The following is a 19,357-nucleotide window of genomic DNA, read 5'->3' as shown; positions in this document are numbered from 1 at the left end:
CAGTGCACAATATACATTAACCTTATCAGGAGAGATGCTTTGTGCCAAGTTGCAGCTCAAGTGCTAATTTCCACCTGTCGTCCCTGAGCAGCTGATTTGATTAAGTCCCACTGAGGGCCGAAGCCTGTGGTACATGTTTTTAGTGGTGGGGGAATCCAGAGTACCTATTGGAACATGAGGAGAACATGCAAACTCCACGTAGAACCATACAGGACCTTCTTGCTGTGAAGTGAGATCACTATTTAATATCTTAAATGTTGCTTCTAAATTTGAATATCAGGAGTATTGTTTATAGTAATAAATACAATAAAAAGAGCTGATTACCGTAGTAATAAAAAAATAAATTGATAATTTCATATGAGGGTATAAAGTCAAGTTGTTCTTCTGTATCTACCTCTGTATCTACCTGCGTTGCACCAATGGAATTTCCCCATGTGGGACAATAAAGGAATATCTTATCTTATATTTCTGCACTTTTGTGATTCATTTTACAAACATTTTACATTTGTCTGATAATTAACCCTCAACTAATATGTTTAAAGACATTTTCTGTTGGACTGACATAATATCATCTGACTATTGTACTAATTGTATATAATCATAATAATTGTTGTCATTATTGGCCATTGTACCGGTATCGAAATTGATGCATCCTCATCCAGAGCGTTACGTAGATGAACTATATGTATAAGTGGCGTGCGATCAGGGAAATCAAGGCCATCAGTGATTGGCCAATACAATCTAAAATTACAGTGTTACAACTATATATGAATTGTTCTAAAATATATCCAAATAAGCCTGTTTTCACTTCACTTCTGCTGCTGAAGCTTGGCTGAACTCACGGTGTCTTTTAGTGGCCACTACAGGCCGCTGAGCAGTACTGCAGGAAGCGTGCTTCTGCTTTGACCACAGCGGCTCAGTCTGTGACCGTGTTCAGAGGCCCGTTCATGCTCCGCTCTCTAACATGAGCTTTTAGAAGCAGAGCGGACAGCAGCTTCTTTTAGAGGTCTGCACATGCTCTGAGGACCACACAGCCTCAAACCCATGGATCCATGCTCAAATCACGCGGAAAAAACCTGTGTGGGAATCGAGGATGTTTGCAGTTTCTGCCCTAACTGAGCATGTGCAGAGGAGAAGCGAAGCGAGCGCCAAGTTTCAACAAACAGACTTAAAAACAATCTTTTTGTCGCGAGGTGTTTATCGCTAAGTCTCTGCTCATGTTTCCAATGACTCGATGTTAGTTAGAAATACAGGGAGTGATTTAACAACATAGAACGCTAACTTTTGAAATGGATTGGTCAATTGTTTTGGTTATTTATAATTTAGCACACTGATATGGTACGTGAGTTTAGCCCAGTAGGAGAGGTGTTTGCCCTTCACGCGGGAGACCTGGGTTTGGAGCCCTCCATTGCATTTTATTTTTCCCTTTTCTATCGTCCAATAAATATTAATGAACAACCCAGGTCTTGTTGCCCATCCATAAAAGTCACTGCCTGCCACTGGTATAACTCTATGTAAATGTTTGGCTTTTCCTCGTCTCAATTTTGCTGAGGTGACATTGGTCTGGTATAGTTTGAACCAGCGTGTTAATGAGACACACCGGTACACAACTGGTTCTTGTTCTCATGTCTTGATAAAATAACAATCTTGCTTGAAAAGGGGACATTTAACAACACACACTTTTTGACCAATAAGAACAGAATAAAAATCTGGGAGAAACATCTCTAAATTTAATCGTTGCTCTTTAACATTCCTAAAGTCAAACTCACTTTTTGTGCGCGTGAAACGATGCAAAGGTGAAGCTCTTGCCGTGATACTCCCCGAAGAATTTACTCTCCTCCAGGCGAATGTGGTGCACCTCATTGGCCGAGCAGCGGCGGTACGTGCGATGCCATTGGTCGGCCGAGGACACCCCGCTCTCCCTAAAATCAGAAGGGTCACAGGGTCATAGAGAACGAGCAAACCTTTTTTCTCAGACGTTTCCAGTTGTACGATGCAAGCATTTCTCGCCGCGGTGTCGCCGAGGTAATCCTGAATCCATTCAAAGCTGTTCATCAATAGAGCGGGATGGACAGGAAGGACAGGCGGCCCTGACCTAAACAATAGATCCCGGAGCGCTAAGTGGACGGCAGTTTCCTCCGGGGGATACGGCTTAAGACGAGGAAGGCTAAAGAGGTGATAACACGAAGCCAGGTTGTGGGGGCAGTGTGAATGTGGGTGGCCCGCGACAGAGACAGTATTATATAAACAAGTGTTACAGCGAAAGTGCAAGGCTGGGGAGGAGGATGACGACAAATCCTCATCATGTATCTTTGTTCCAGCCAATACACCAAATGGCACATGGGCTATACATAACCGCTTATGAAAAGAGCACTACAAAACGCTCAGGTTATATGAGGTTATGTGATACTTGTATTATAAGAGTTGTGGAATTACAGGAAGGCAAGGCAGAAGTACTTTTAGAGTATTCTACTTTTCAGATAGATGAAGAGGGTTAAATGCTTTGTCTCGAATGTTCCACAGTGTGAGTCTAAATATATCTCTTTTGATTGTATTTAGCACATTGATGGAAGGAAGCAAAGTACAAATGAAAAGTATTGTAGTTATGTAGAATGTTTAGGTATCTGTGCTGTGGTGAGGGGTTATTTTTTTAGCATGTTCCTAATGGCATCTGAACTAAAGATTTGAAGTGAAAACAAAAAACATATAAATAAAATTGATTTAAATCCAGTTGCTGCTGACCAAACATTAGAAAACAATTATTTATCGTGATAATTTTCACTTTAATATAAAAATACTTTTGTTGGTCCTTCACTACTTCTGCTCAAAGAGTTTTTTTTAATGTGATACTTTAAATTTTACAATTAGTATTTTTTTGTTTGTACTTTTACCCAAGTATCATATCTGAGTACTTCTTTCATTGCTCATTCAATTACAAATGTTTTTATTGCTCAAAAATACATTGAAAATGAATTCTTACAGGTCACCGCTCCATCTGACCTGGTGACGTCACCTGCTTGTCTCCATGGAGATATGTTTTATTCCAGTGGTTCTCATACCTTTTACTTCAAGTACCACCAAAGAAAAGATTTGGCTTTCTGATTACTACCAGATCTAAATCAGGTCCATGACAGGAATATTCAGGTCTGAATTATTGCTAAACCCTTAAGTAGGAAAACACCACTGTCACAAAACTTTTTTACTAAGAAAGTACGTTTTTACTAAGAAAGTACTCAAGGAAGAGCAAAGAGCAAACATATGTATAAATTGCTAGAACTGAAAAGCACCAGGGGCAGTTTGAGAAACACTGATTTAATCCATATAGTGAAATATTCCCGGCAAAGTAATAACATCTCCACGGAGACAAGCTGGAGAAGTTACAAAGTCAACTTTTAATACACTTAACACAAATTTTCACATATAATTTTAACTATTGACATAATGTTATTGTGTACTGCTCATGGAAAGAGGTTTTGGAGCTCTTTTTCTGCACATTTTCTTATGTAGTACAGTCAATTCTGAATATTTTTGCTACAATTTTATTTGCCTCTAGCAGAAAGTTGTGGGAACAAACCAATTCAACACATTTCTTTATTTTTAGCAGAGGTATTTGTTACAGAGGGCCATATTTGTCATTGAGTTCAGTGTTGTACTTGTTTGTTTTTAGAGGAAATGGAGAGTTGCACGATGAATACATTTTCAGACAAAAACGTCACTATCAAAACACAATCATGGACTATAATTTTCATCTTCCTCTCTGTACAGACTTCACTGTACCTGTTGAAGGACTGAAATGCTCCCACACGCTGCTTGAATCCTTCCTGGGGATTAGTTCTCAAAAAAACAAAAAAAAACAAAAGCAACATTGTCGTGAGGAGTTTAAAAAAAGATGCTACATTTGAAAGTCTGAATAAAAACAGAGCTACTAGATGCACACTACAAGAAAGGAATAGCAACACCAGTTAAAATTATGTGAAATTTAAGAATTGTATCATTATTATTGTTGAGTATCCCAGTTAAAATATTTAGTAGTTTTTGTTTATCACTGCTCTTAATGAGGCTGAGCTATCATGGAAAAATATCTGCAATTTCCTAACAAGCACTGCTATTGTGAATAGATTAGCAAAGTATGTTTTTTATATTAGGATTCTGTCCAAAGTGCACATTTTAAACAGGTCCAATTGAGAGAAACCTGGAATAGAAACTGGTCACTTACAAAAGAAGATGTTTGTAGGTCTTTAAACTACGGGCTTTTATAATAAATCTTACATGTAGACAAAATATTTCATTATTACTTCAGTAAATACAGTCTAGTTGCGAGTTACTTTGAGAGTGTTCTCTGGCAAATCACATTGAATATATTAGAAAAAAGAACAAAAGCAGACATCTAATTAAATTTATACGCTCAATTCAAATGATATGTACTGATGTAGATAATCCTTGTGTTATTGTGTTAATATTGAAGATATTTTGGCTGACGAGGTGCACTCACTGTCCCCTGGAGGAGTGGATGAGCAGCGTGATGAGGGTGGACGTGCCCGGACACACACAGTTCAGGGCCAGCATGGCGTACTTAAACTCCTCCTCGCACACCACATGATCTGCAGGACACAAGAGAGACACAAGAGGGACACAAGAAGGACACGGCGACCCAGGTCAAAATCTCCCACAAAAACACACAGTCATCATAGTTCACACTTTTACACAATCCAAATTGGGATTACATTTGGAAAGCAGGACTAGAATATAACCATAGTCTCCATCAGGACTAAAGTGGGCTCAAGCAGGACAAGAGTGACCGCTTCAACTTCAGCTGCCGTCAAAACATGTAGACAGCCCATGTCTTCCGCATTTGAGAGACACGTGACACAAAGTCTTCTGCATTTGAGAGACACGTGACACAAAGTCTTCTGCATTTGAGAGACACGTGACACAAAGTCTTCCGCATTTGAGAGACACGTGACACAAAGTCTTCTGCATTTGAGAGACACGTGACACAAAGTCTTCCGCATTTGAGAGACACGTGACACAACGTCTTCTGCATTTGAGAGACACGTGACACAAAGTCTTCTGCATTTGAGAGACACGTGACACAAAGTCTTCTGCATTTGAGAGACACGTGACACAAAGTCTTCTGCATTTGAGAGACACGTGACACAACGTCTTCTGCATTTGAGAGACACGTGACACAAAGTCTTTTGCATTTGAGAGACACGTGACACAAAGTCTTCTGCATTTGAGAGACACGTGACACAAAGTCTTCTGCATTTGAGAGACACGTGACACAAAGTCTTCTGCATTTGAGAGACACGTGACACAAAGTCTTCTGCATTTGAGAGACACGTGACACAAAGTCTTCCGCATTTGAGAGACACGTGACACAAAGTCTTCTGCATTTGAGAGACACGTGACACAAAGTCTTCTGCATTTGAGAGACACGTGACACAAAGTCTTCCGCATTTGAGAGACACGTGACACAAAGTCTTCTGCATTTGAGAGACACGTGACACAAAGTCTTCCGCATTTGAGAGACACGTGACACAAAGTCTTCCGCATTTGAGAGACACGTGACACAAAGTCTTCTGCATTTGAGAGACACGTGACACAAAGTCTTCTGCATTTGAGAGACACGTGACACAAAGTCTTCTGCATTTGAGAGACACGTGACACAAAGTCTTCTGCATTTGAGAGACACGTGACACAAAGTCTTCTGCATTTGAGAGACACGTGACACAAAGTCTTCTGCATTTGAGAGACACGTGACACAAAGTCTTCTGCATTTGAGAGACACGTGACACAAAGTCTTCTGCATTTGAGAGACACGTGACACAGTCTTCTGCATTTGAGAGACACGTGACACAAAGTCTTCTGCATTTGAGAGACACGTGACACAAAGTCTTCTGCATTTGAGAGACACGTGACACAAAGTCTTCTGCATTTGAGAGACACGTGACACAAAGTCTTCTGCATTTGAGAGACACGTGACACAAAGTCTTCTGCATTTGAGAGACACGTGACACAAAGTCTTCTGCATTTGAGAGACACGTGACACAAAGTCTTCTGCATTTGAGAGACACGTGACACAAAGTCTTCCGCATTTGAGAGACACGTGACACAAAGTCTTCTGCATTTGAGAGACACGTGACACAAAGTCTTCTGCATTTGAGAGACACGTGACACAACGTCTTCTGCATTTGAGAGACACGTGACACAACGTCTTCCGCATTTAAGAGACATGTGACACAAAGTCTTCCGCATTTGAGAGACACGTGACACAGTCTTCCGCATTTGAGAGACACGTGACAGAACGTCTTCCGCATTTGAGAGACACGTGACACAAAGTCTTCTGCATTTGAGAGACACGTGACACAAAGTCTTCTGCATTTGAGAGACACGTGACACAACGTCTTCTGCATTTGAGAGACACGTGACACAACGTCTTCTGCATTTGAGAGACACGTGACACAACGTCTTCCGGATTTGAGAGACACGTGACACAAAGTCTTCTGCACTTGAGAGACACGTGACACAACGTCTTCTGCATTTGAGAGACACGTGACACAAAGTCTTCCGCATTTGAGAGACACGTGACACAAAGTACACGTGACACAAAGTCTTCTGCATTTGAGAGACACGTGACACAAAGTCTTCCGCATTTGAGAGACACGTGACACAGTCTTCCGCATTTGAGAGACACGTGACAGAACGTCTTCCGCATTTGAGAGACACGTGACACAAAGTCTTCTGCATTTGAGAGACACGTGACACAAAGTCTTCTGCATTTGAGAGACACGTGACACAACGTCTTCTGCATTTGAGAGACACGTGACACAACGTCTTCCGCATTTGAGAGACACGTGATACAACGTCTTCCGCATTTGAGAGACACGTGACACAAAGTCTTCTGCATTTGAGAGACACGTGACACAAAGTCTTCTGCATTTGAGAGACACTTGACACAAAGTCTTCTGCATTTGAGAGACACGTGACACAAAGTCTTCTGCATTTGAGAGACACGTGACACAAAGTCTTCTGCATTTGAGAGACACGTGACACAAAGTCTTCTGCATTTGAGAGACACGTGACACAACGTCTTCTGCATTTGAGAGACACGTGACACAAAGTCTTCTGCATTTGAGAGACACGTGACACAAAGTCTTCTGCATTTGAGAGACACGTGACACAAAGTCTTCTGCATTTGAGAGACACGTGACACAACGTCTTCTGCATTTGAGAGACACGTGACACAAAGTCTTTTGCATTTGAGAGACACGTGACACAAAGTCTTCTGCATTTGAGAGACACGTGACACAAAGTCTTCTGCATTTGAGAGACACGTGACACAACGTCTTCTGCATTTGAGAGACACGTGACACAAAGTCTTCTGCATTTGAGAGACACGTGACACAAAGTCTTCTGCATTTGAGAGACACGTGACACAAAGTCTTCTGCATTTGAGAGACACGTGACACAACGTCTTCTGCATTTGAGAGACACGTGACACAAAGTCTTTTGCATTTGAGAGACACGTGACACAAAGTCTTCTGCATTTGAGAGACACGTGACACAAAGTCTTCTGCATTTGAGAGACACGTGACACAAAGTCTTCTGCATTTGAGAGACACGTGACACAAAGTCTTCTGCATTTGAGAGACACGTGACACAAAGTCTTCTGCATTTGAGAGACACGTGACACAAAGTCTTCTGCATTTGAGAGACACGTGACACAGTCTTCTGCATTTGAGAGACACGTGACACAAAGTCTTCTGCATTTGAGAGACACGTGACACAAAGTCTTCTGCATTTGAGAGACACGTGACACAAAGTCTTCCGCATTTGAGAGACACGTGACACAAAGTCTTCTGCATTTGAGAGACACGTGACACAAAGTCTTCTGCATTTGAGAGACACGTGACACAAAGTCTTCTGCATTTGAGAGACACGTGACACAAAGTCTTCTGCATTTGAGAGACACGTGACACAAAGTCTTCTGCATTTGAGAGACCCGTGACACAGTCTTCTGCATTTGAGAGACACGTGACACAAAGTCTTCTGCATTTGAGAGACACGTGACACAAAGTCTTCCGCATTTGAGAGACACGTGACACAAAGTCTTCTGCATTTGAGAGACACGTGACACAAAGTCTTCTGCATTTGAGAGACACGTGACACAACGTCTTCTGCATTTGAGAGACACGTGACACAACGTCTTCCGCATTTAAGAGACACGTGACACAAAGTCTTCCGCATTTGAGAGACACGTGACACAGTCTTCCGCATTTGAGAGACACGTGACAGAACGTCTTCCGCATTTGAGAGACACGTGACACAAAGTCTTCTGCATTTGAGAGACACGTGACACAAAGTCTTCTGCATTTGAGAGACACGTGACACAACGTCTTCTGCATTTGAGAGACACGTGACACAACGTCTTCTGCATTTGAGAGACACGTGACACAACGTCTTCTGCATTTGAGAGACACGTGACACAACGTCTTCCGGATTTGAGAGACACGTGACACAACGTCTTCTGCATTTGAGAGACACGTGACACAAAGTCTTCCGCATTTGAGAGACACGTGACACAAAGTACACGTGACACAAAGTCTTCCGCATTTGAGAGACACGTGACACAAAGTCTTCCGCATTTGAGAGACACGTGACACAAAGTCTTCCGCATTTGAGAGACACGTGACACAAAGTCTTCCGCATTTGAGAGACACGTGACACAAAGTCTTCTGCATTTGAGAGACACGTGACACAAAGTCTTCTGCATTTGAGAGACACGTGACACAAAGTCTTCTGCATTTGAGAGACACGTGACACAAAGTCTTCTGCATTTGAGAGACACGTGACACAAAGTCTTCTGCATTTGAGAGACACGTGACACAAAGTCTTCTGCATTTGAGAGACACGTGACACAAAGTCTTCTGCATTTGAGAGACACGTGACACAGTCTTCTGCATTTGAGAGACACGTGACACAAAGTCTTCTGCATTTGAGAGACACGTGACACAAAGTCTTCTGCATTTGAGAGACACGTGACACAACGTCTTCTGCATTTGAGAGACACGTGACACAACGTCTTCCGCATTTAAGAGACACGTGACACAAAGTCTTCTGCACTTGAGAGACACGTGACACAACGTCTTCTGCATTTGAGAGACACGTGACACAAAGTCTTCCGCATTTGAGAGACACGTGACACAAAGTACACGTGACACAAAGTCTTCTGCATTTGAGAGACACGTGACACAAAGTCTTCCGCATTTGAGAGACACGTGACACAGTCTTCCGCATTTGAGAGACACGTGACAGAACGTCTTCCGCATTTGAGAGACACGTGACACAAAGTCTTCTGCATTTGAGAGACACGTGACACAAAGTCTTCTGCATTTGAGAGACACGTGACACAACGTCTTCTGCATTTGAGAGACACGTGACACAACGTCTTCCGCATTTGAGAGACACGTGACACAAAGTCTTCTGCATTTGAGAGACACTTGACACAAAGTCTTCTGCATTTGAGAGACACGTGACACAAAGTCTTCTGCATTTGAGAGACACGTGACACAAAGTCTTCCGCATTTGAGAGACACGTGACACAAAGTCTTCTGCATTTGAGAGACACGTGACACAAAGTCTTCTGCATTTGAGAGACACGTGACACAAAGTCTTCTGCATTTGAGAGACACGTGACACAAAGTCTTCTGCATTTGAGAGACACGTGACAGAAAGTCTTCTGCATTTGAGAGACACGTGACACAAAGTCTTCTGCACTTGAGAGACACGTGACAGAACGTCTTCCGCATTTGAGGGACACGTGACACAAATTAGCGGCGGTGGTTGGATCGGTAAAGCTGGAACGTTTGTTTTGACGTCCCCCAATGGTCCAATTCCAGACCGAGACGCATTCGAAGAGAATGTGGGCGGGGCTGGCGGGTCAGGCAATATATCTGTGCTAATAAGTATATAAAGAGCGGGTCATTCACACTTGCACAAAGACAACATGAAGATTGGGATTAAACTAGGATTCAGTTCAGAACTAGACCAGGGCTAAACCAGGACTAAAGCAGGGCCAAACCAAGTATACACCTGAACTAAACTGGGCTCAAGTAGGACCAAACAACAAGTGTGAACGCGTCCTAATTGCCATTTATTTTAATGATAGTAATACGACAGCGAATCACAATCTATGACTGAAAAAAGAAAAAGAAATGGCAAGGGAAATAAACAAATGAACAATAATAATGTTTTAATTGATGCCAAAAACAAAAACATAATTAGTCAAATGTTAAGACAAAATAAGTACTACAATTGAATATTCAATTTTTTGCTGACCCAAACATGTGCAACCGCTAATCAAAAAAGCAGTACCCCGTTGCCCCTTTCCAATGGTGGTTTTCTTTGTGGGTAATTATTGCGAGGAGGAAATTTTCCATTTCCGCCTCTGACAGTTCTGTGGCTTCCATATCCAGTCAGGATGTCACATTATTAAACTATGTTAATTTGCTTTTAGCTCAAAAAAAAGCCCCACCAAGTTTCAGTCGAGCTCCAGACGACACTGTGTCAGACAGTGATTTAATTAGAAGACAGTTGTTCTAAAATCCCCCTCTATCGTATCAAAGTGTATTTATAGAGCACAATTCATGCAAAGTGCAATTCAAAGTGCTTTATAATGTTAAAAAGACATAAAAACACAAAACAGTGTGAGTCACAGTAAATAAATAAGAACACGTTTAGTCCTGACTCTGGCACCAGCAGGAGGCCGGTCCATGTTTAGTCCTGACTCTGGCACCAGCAGGAGGCCGGTCCATGTTTAGTCCTGACTCTGGCACCAGCAGGAGGCCGGTCCACGTTTAGTCCTGACTCTGGCACCAGCAGGAGGCCGGTCCATGTTCAGTCCTGACTCTGGCACCAGCAGGAGGCCGGTCCATGTTTAGTCCTGACTCTGGCACCAGCAGGAGGCCGGTCCATGTTTAGTCCTGACTCTGGCACCAGCAGGAGGCCAGTCCATGTTTAGTCCTGACTCTGGCACCAGCAGGAGGCCGGTCCATGTTTAGTCCTGACTCTGGCACCAGCAGGAGGCCGGTCCATGTTTAGTCCTGACTCTGGAACCAGCAGGAGGCCGGTCCATGTTCTGTCCTGACTCTGGCACCAGCAGGAGGCCGGTCCATGTTTAGTCTTGACTCTGGGCACCAGCAGGAGGCCGGTCCATGTTTAGTCCTGACTCTGGCACCAGCAGGAGGCCGGTCCATGTTTAGTCCTGACTCTGGGCACCAGCAGGAGGCCGGTCCATGTTTAGTCCTGACTCTGGCACCAGCAGGAGGCCGGTCCACGTTTAGTCCTGACTCTGGCACCAGCAGGAGGCCGGTCCACGTTTAGTCCTGACTCTGGCACCAGCAGGAGGCCGGTCCACGTTTAGTCCTGACTCTGGCACCAGCAGGAGGCCGGTCCACGTTTAGTCCTGACTCTGGCACCAGCAGGAGGCCGGTCCATGTTTAGTCCTGACTCTGGCACCAGCAGGAGGCCGGTCCATGTTCAGTCCTGACTCTGGCACCAGCAGGAGGCCGGTCCATGTTTAGTCCTGACTCTGGCACCAGCAGGAGGCCGGTCCATGTTCAGTCCTGATTCTGGCACTAGCAAGTCTGGTTTAGACACTATACTTTTAGTTTTGGCAATGTTTTTCAGATTGAATTGATGTAGCTGTTGAAATTCAGGTGAGAGTCTATTATTACTCCTAAATGTCTTTCTTTGTTCAGTGAAACATAGATCTGAGAGTCGTCTGCATAATTGTGAGAGGACACATTTTCGCTGCGTATCAACTGACCTAACGGCAGCATGTAGAGGTTGAACAGAAGGGGCCCGAGGATTGACCCCTGGGGCACACCACAGGTCAATACCATGCTCTCAGAGACACAGTCACCAATCTCAACAAAGTATTTTCTGTTTTCAAGGTAGGACTTCAACCAATCTAAGGCCTTACAAGTGAGGCCCACCCAGTCCCCCAATCTCTGTAGGTCCCATGATTGACAGTGTCGAATGCAGCACTGAGATCCTAAAACAGAGGCCTCACCAGCATCAGAGCTCAGACGGATGTCATTTGTCACTTTAATGAGTGCCGTGTCGGTGCTGTGACGCTAAAACCAGACTGGGAGACATCAAAGGAGTCACTAATTAGGAGGAACTGAATAAGCTGTTGATAAATGACTTTTTCAAGGACTTTTCCCAGGAACGGCACATTTGAAATGGGTCGATAGTTGTTTACTATTGTTTGATCCAGGCTGCTCTTCTCTAGCCGCGGCTTAATAACCACAGTTTTCAAGCCCGTTGGGAATGTTCCAGATTTAAGTGACATATTGACTACTTTAGTAAGAGAAACAAACTACCTACTACTAACTACTACCACTACTACCACTACTTCTACTACTACCACTACCACTACTACCACTACTACCACTACTTCTACTACTACCACTACCACTACTACTACTACTACTACTACTACTACTACCACTACCACTACCACTACCACTACCACTACCACTACCACTACCACTACTACTACTACCACTACCATTACTACCACTACTACCACTACTACCACTACTAGTACTACTACTACCACTACCACTACCACAACTACTACTACTACTACTACTACCACTACTACCACTACTACCACTACTAGTACTACTACTACCACTACCACTACCACAACTACTACTACTACCACTACTACCACTACTAGTACTACCACTACCACTACCACTACCACTACTACTACTACCACTACCATTACTACCACTACTACCACTACTACCACTACTAGTACTACTACTACCACTACCACTACCACAACTACTACTACTACTACTACTACCACTACTACCACTACTAGTACTACTACTACCACTACCACTACTACTACTACTACTACTACTACTACCACTACCATTACTACCACTACCACTACTACCACTACTACTACTACTACTACTTCTACCACTACCATTACTACCACTACTACCACTACTACTACTACTACTACTACTACTACTACCACTACCATTACTACCACTACCACTACTACCACTACTACTACTACTACTACTACTACCACTACCACTACTACCACTACTTCTACTACTACCACTACCATTACTACCACCTCTATCACTACTAAAACTACAACCACCACCACCACTACTACCACTACTACCACTACTACTACTACTACTACTACCACTACCACTACTACCACTACTTCTACTACTACCACTACCATTACTACCACCTCTATCACTACTAAAACTACAACCACCACCACCACTACCACTACTTCCACTACTACTACTACTACTAATGGATGATACACAGGATTAAGTCCACAAGAAAAAGACAAGACAAGTTTAAAGAATAAATTACTGAGGTTTGATCAATTCGCAAATTTGACCTCAAACTATTATTTATTAATGTCAGCGAAGCAGTGCTTTTTGGAACTACATGTACTTCTCAAGCAATTCAGAAACATCGACCAATTAATTTGTAGTTTGCTAATTTTTAGTATTAGTATTCAAAGGAATATCCAAATAGTTCTTTACTAATGAGCTTTTCCCTCCATGTTAAAATCAAGACTGAATTTTTAGTACCATGGCAACGTTGACACAGAATTTTAGTAACCCACAGTATTGATACTTGCATATAATATTCATACAACTTAAAACACGGGATGCATCTGCTTTTGAACTCTATCTCACCACACAGGCCTCTTTGCTCACCTGCTACGTGTCCCGCTTTTGAACAGAAAAGTCAATGGGGCGATTACAATTCGAGGCCAATCTTTGTTTCACAGAATCAATTTTCCGTACGGTGTCGTTCTCGATTGAGCTATAGCCTCACAAGTCAGAGCCGCTGCCTGAACATGTGGTTTGTTGACTGACACTGTAAAACCATAGCACGATTATGGAGTAATTGCTTTGTGACATCAACAGTTCTGCTTCAAGTGACAAGAATGACCACGCCAAACTTCATTAAGGCACATGAGTGTAATGTAATCAACAAAGCAGACAGAATGTGATGGCTAACCAGAGCCAAATTTCCTGTGGGATTAATACAGTTTGTATCTGTCAATCTAATGGTACTGGTAGTAATAGTAGTCGCAGTATGGATATTGTTTGGTATTGTGTAAATTAATGCATAAACATTAGTAAATTTAAGTAAAAGCTGTCAAAAAACTATAAATCAGGTTATGAATAGGACAGTTTTGTTGTGATAAATGTTTCATATCAGAAACCATGTGTCGGTTTTACAATTAAAGTGACACGAATTCTGTCAAGACCAGAGAGGGCAGCACTGTACTTCTGCCAAACATGATATCATAAAACATTTATAAAAAGTGCTTTCCTGTGGCTTCATGTTACATGTACATATATGTTTGCTGACTGAGCTGGTGTTGGTGTCAGTATTGTTAACATAATGCGTTGGTGCTGATTGGTTTAAACAAAAGGGAAGAAAGCTTGATTACAACCCCGGCCCTTAATGTGTATTTTACAACTGCCAGACTGATTTACAGTTATTTTTTAAAACTTTTTATTTAAATCAATTCAAGTGCAGTTCCTTATAATAGTCAACCCTAATAATTGGTGTATTATGTCGCAATTCAAACAGATTAAAATTGTTGTTTTGGCTTCCTTCCTTTATTATGGGTAAAGTAGTACAATACACATATTATGTATTGTGACCGTAAAGAGTAAACACATTCTGACTAAGAACATTTTTAAAAATAAATCTAGACTTTGTAATATGTTTATTTGTTCACAGCAACTTTGTATTATCTTTTGTTGCTAAACTTTCAGTTACTTCCTGATATAAATTTGCTATTCTCACGACTCATAATAAAAGCTTCCTGTCTGCGTAGCTCTGCCGTCACTTGCTCCTGTCTTCTCAATATACAAAAACAATCTACACCATCAGTTTAGAATCAGGTTTGTTTTTCTCTTCAATATACAATTTGCACTGTCCCCTGCGCACCTCTCCTCCCCTGAGCCTCAATCATTCAGCTTTCTCTGGAGTCTGAAACTAAACTCCCAAAACATCCAAACCTATTACCTAAAAACACACAAACACACTTTTTATTGGTCCACTCGTTTACGTTAGACCACAAACTGATGTTAATGCTGTGCTTTTGTTTCAGTGGTCATTTGTGGAGCGCACAGTTCAGAAGTCCATCAGCTAAATCTAATTAAATCTATTGGTTGTATTTTACGGTGCGCCTCAGTTAACATCCAAAACAAAAACAGAGATAATTAGCTGGCAAAACACCATACATTTCTGGTTGGGCCCCTCGGGATTTCCTGCACCGTGTAACATCGCGCCACCACATCTTTTCTAATGAGTGCAGAGCTGTTATTAAGCTATTCCTGTTGCTCAGATTAAATATGGTCTCGGCTGTTCATTAATGCCTCCTACACTAGCACTTAGTGAGTGGATTCTGACTGGTGTCAAAACATGGCATCTGCACTTACTGTACTACTCTGTCCTGTTACTTTTCCTTTATCAAGTTATGCAGGTTCACCTTCTAATCTTAGCTTTTTATTCATCTTTTTATTATTTTATACTTGTTTATTTCATTTAGGTTTTAATAATTGTTATTTCACATTTTTATACTATTTTTATACTATTATTTTAATCATTTTATATATTTATATCTGTATTTATTTATCGTACCTTTACACCACTTTTTGCAGTACCTTTAAGAGCGTTGATATCTCAATTTTACTAATATTCTAGTTCTATACTATTCTATTTTCTTTATCCTGCTTCTTGTGTGAACCACTTTGTGCTATTTTGTGTATCAAAAATGCTACATAAATAAGGTTTGATTGATTGATTGATAAAAATGACACATGTATACGAACTGCTTCTCATAAATGGACACAACACAAACTAATTGGTGAATAATAATCTAATTAAATGTGCTTCTCACTCAGGTTTCTCAATACTAACTATCCATTAAAAGGTATAGGATCAAGTCTAGTGACAATGTAAAAAAAAACACCTGCTGTGGACTTTCTGAATAGGTAACCCTTTTCACCTCTGCGCTGAGTGGTAATTATTCCCCAGCAGAAGGACTCGAAATGAGGACTGTGAATTTATCTGTTTGAGCTACTGGCCTATTCTAATACAAAGGCACTCATTCTGACTGCTGGGTCGCGGTCTTTAAACTGCGTAGGAGGATTGCCGTGGGGAGAAATGTGTCTGCCAGGTACCAACCCGCTGCAAAACGCATCAAAAGAAGGCAGGAACTGGTCGCCGAGGTGTGAAGCAAAACGTTAATCATAGATAGAAGCAGCTGGTATGAGAGCCTCCAGCTTGAATCATCGTTGACGTCCTTTGAAAAATAAAGGACGTGTTTCTGGATAGAGGCAGACTTAAGTTCTGGGGGGGGTGATTGACGTGTCTGATGATGGTACAGCTGGAAAAGTAATGTGTAAAAAATAACTACTACGAAAAAGCAGAAAAGAATCCTTGACAGGGCTTAGAGGCAAGCTGAGTCAATCTGTGCAGCACCACCACAGAGCTGGAAGGACAAAACATCAATGTGGCTGTTGCACTGAACTGCCGTGAAGGGGCCTATAAATTAGCTGTGGCTGCTGTTTTTAAGTGCCGGCTCATTCAATTGCATCAGAAACTTTTTGCGTTATCGTTGGCAGGTCGGTCATGTGAACGCAGGTTGGACTGATTTCCAAATAAACAGATGGTAAAAAGGGAAATGATCAAAAGCCACGAGACTACGACAAATAAATGGGCCTGGAACTCTACTTTTGAAAAGAAATGTGACGTATTTGAGCCGTACACTGCTCACACAAGTCTGACATCACCTGCTGTGTGGAGACGGACACAGATATGAGGATTTATCAATGTATCTTCAACAATTAAGAGGTTGTTGTCAGTTGTTCGTATCAAAAGAGCAACAGTTTTCCACAAGAAAGACCTGACACTATTGTTTAACCTTAGCAATAGCAACAATAATACCCTTTTTTCTCACAATGATAAAGAATGAACTTTCACTTTGTTCCTTTGCTGACCCTCAGTGGCTGCAGTTTGTATATCTATGGCTCTACATTGTAATATTGAAGACTTATCCTGAGCAAACTGAAAGTGACAGTAAATTAATAGAAGGTTTAGTTAACGAAGGAAGCTACGACAACAACAAAGCAGAATTCAAAGAGACTTGGAGCAGGTCGAGGAGAATGGCAAGGCTACCGCTAAATCTATCACATCCTTGTTGACAGATTGACAACAATGAGCGACAAACTTAAATGAATAAAATACAACCTGAACAATAGATGAAGAACAAGACAATGACAAGAACCAAAAACTAACAAGGTAATTGTGGACATCAGAAATCAAGGCTATTTATCAAAGCTAAATCTTTTGTGCAAAAGTATTTGTTATTGCAGACGCATGTAGGTTCCAGGGCCACTATTGGAGTCAACATGAAGTAAACAATTTGATGGTCAGGCTCCTTCACATGTGCAGCCACCCGATGTGCCTGCAGTGTGAACAAAGGAGAATGCTTTTTGAGTCCACTCCACTCGCTCGCACCTGCAAATTTGACGTGGAACTTGTTCTCCGGTTTGAGGATCTGCACATACAGGGGGCAATTTGGAGCAAAGTCCTTCACCGCCCAAGCTCGAAGGATCGTCTGGTGGTCCTGCAGCAAGAGGGCGAGATGGAGAAGAATTATGACAGAGAAAATGGGGGATGGAGAGAGAGAGAGAGAGAGGAAGAGAAAAAGAGAGAGAGACAGAGGGAGAGAGACAGAGGGAGGGAGAGAGGAAGAGAAAAGGAGAGAGACACAGAGGGAGAGAGACAGAGGGAGAGAGAGAGGAAGTGAAGATGAAAAACAGAACAGTAACAATGGGAAGAGCAAGAGAGGAGGCGAAAGAGAGGGTGGATAATGATGAGAGAGAGAGAGAGAGAGAGAGAGAGAGAGAGAGAGAGAGAGAGAGAGAGAGAGAGTGGGGGAATTAGGGCAACAACAAACAGTCATCAGTATTAACAGTAACACTGGATTAAGCCTGAAGTCTAGTAAAATGCTAAAGCTGCAAAACACGTCTTACAATCGAAGGATGCAGTTAAAGGAGCACAATTTGGGCTGCTTTTCTCCGAGCTGAGGCGCAGCATGGTACTATTACACATGCATTGACAATTTGTACTTTTACGGTTCCCACTAGTCACTAGTGAATGAATAGGAAAGTGGGGCATGTCTATCATGAAAGGTTATTCAAGATTTAGAGGAATTTAGAGGAAAAGTGCTCTATTTCAGTCTTGTAGATAATAGTCCAGCGCCGCCACTCCCATTAAGCACATAACGCGGCGCAAAGGGCATCAAGTGCTCTGAGGGGTATCAGCCTGACCAGGCACTTTGGATCAAATGACAAAATAGGTTATTTGTGCAGCAGCTGCACCGTTCCTTTTGCTATTAAACAGTGAGTCTACTTTGGCTCACTTTGTCTTTAGTTCTTTATCAACTCAAACTTGGACTGAACTGTCATCAAGCGGGAAAAAGAGAGAATGAAACAAAATGTGCAACGCGTCGAGCTGGTGCGGCTCTGAGGAGCTGACACCGCAGCGCTTGCAAAGCCAAAGTCGTTAGACTTCTTACAAATGTCTAAATCATGTTTTCATAAATGCAACAGAAAGCATTAATAGTTTGCAGCCTGTAGTGTTTCAGAAGCCTCTATTTTCTCTGCAGAAGAGCATGAGATGGGCTTCATGTGACACTGGAGCAGGGCTGGAGCAGGGCCCTTTGGGGAGTGTGGGGGCCCTCATAATAATGAGTTGCTAATAACATTAAAATCTAAAATCTAAAACAAAAAAAAAGATTTTTGTTGAAAACATCTTGGTTGAGAGCCTCCAAATCCCACAGGATTGTGATTTATGCAATATTTACAAAAGTTACCAAATGCCTAAATTCGGCCCTGAACTAGTCTGACCGAAAACTCTGTGTTGAATACGCTTTCACTAAAGTGCGTCAACAATGTAGTTTTTCTTGTCAAACAGTTTTTCTCTACTGTTAGACAAGATATTTTATATGTAGGACAACGTAAGCCATCCACTTACGTAAATGTACTAATTATTTTAGTTTTCATAGCACTGCTCCTAATACATTGTTACCACCACACAAATATAATTGAAAAGACCAGTTCGGTGCTGCCCGGTGGTCAAGTGGTTAAGGCACAGCACACATATGCCAGGCCCCAAGTGCAGTAAAAGTATGTCAAGATCATACTTTTACTGCATGTCCTCCCTTTTCTCTCACCCCCCATTTCACACTCTCCTCTCCTGT

General features: G+C 42.0%; 1 protein-coding gene across 1 annotated transcript in view; it reads right to left on the bottom strand.

Moving 5' to 3' along the window:
- Positions 1–19,357, bottom strand: part of kcnt2b (potassium sodium-activated channel subfamily T member 2b) — an 83,600-nt gene that overhangs the window by 10,664 nt on the left and 53,579 nt on the right. Inside the window, exons 13-15 of the mRNA XM_072443852.1 lie at positions 17,611–17,719; positions 4,493–4,601; positions 1,770–1,922 (exon numbers count right to left, since the gene is read on the bottom strand). Coding sequence (XP_072299953.1) covers positions 1,770–1,922; positions 4,493–4,601; positions 17,611–17,719 — 371 coding nt within the window. The remainder of the gene's footprint in view (positions 1–1,769; positions 1,923–4,492; positions 4,602–17,610; positions 17,720–19,357) is intronic.

Source organism: Eucyclogobius newberryi, unplaced genomic scaffold, assembly GCF_026437365.1.
Source record: "Eucyclogobius newberryi isolate DKJ021-1_F unplaced genomic scaffold, fEucNew1.0.hap1 SCAF_13, whole genome shotgun sequence".
Classification (NCBI taxonomy): Eukaryota; Metazoa; Chordata; class Actinopteri; order Gobiiformes; family Gobiidae; genus Eucyclogobius; species Eucyclogobius newberryi.
Note: the sequence above shows the minus strand (reverse complement) of the source record. Positions and strands in the feature narration are given on the sequence as shown.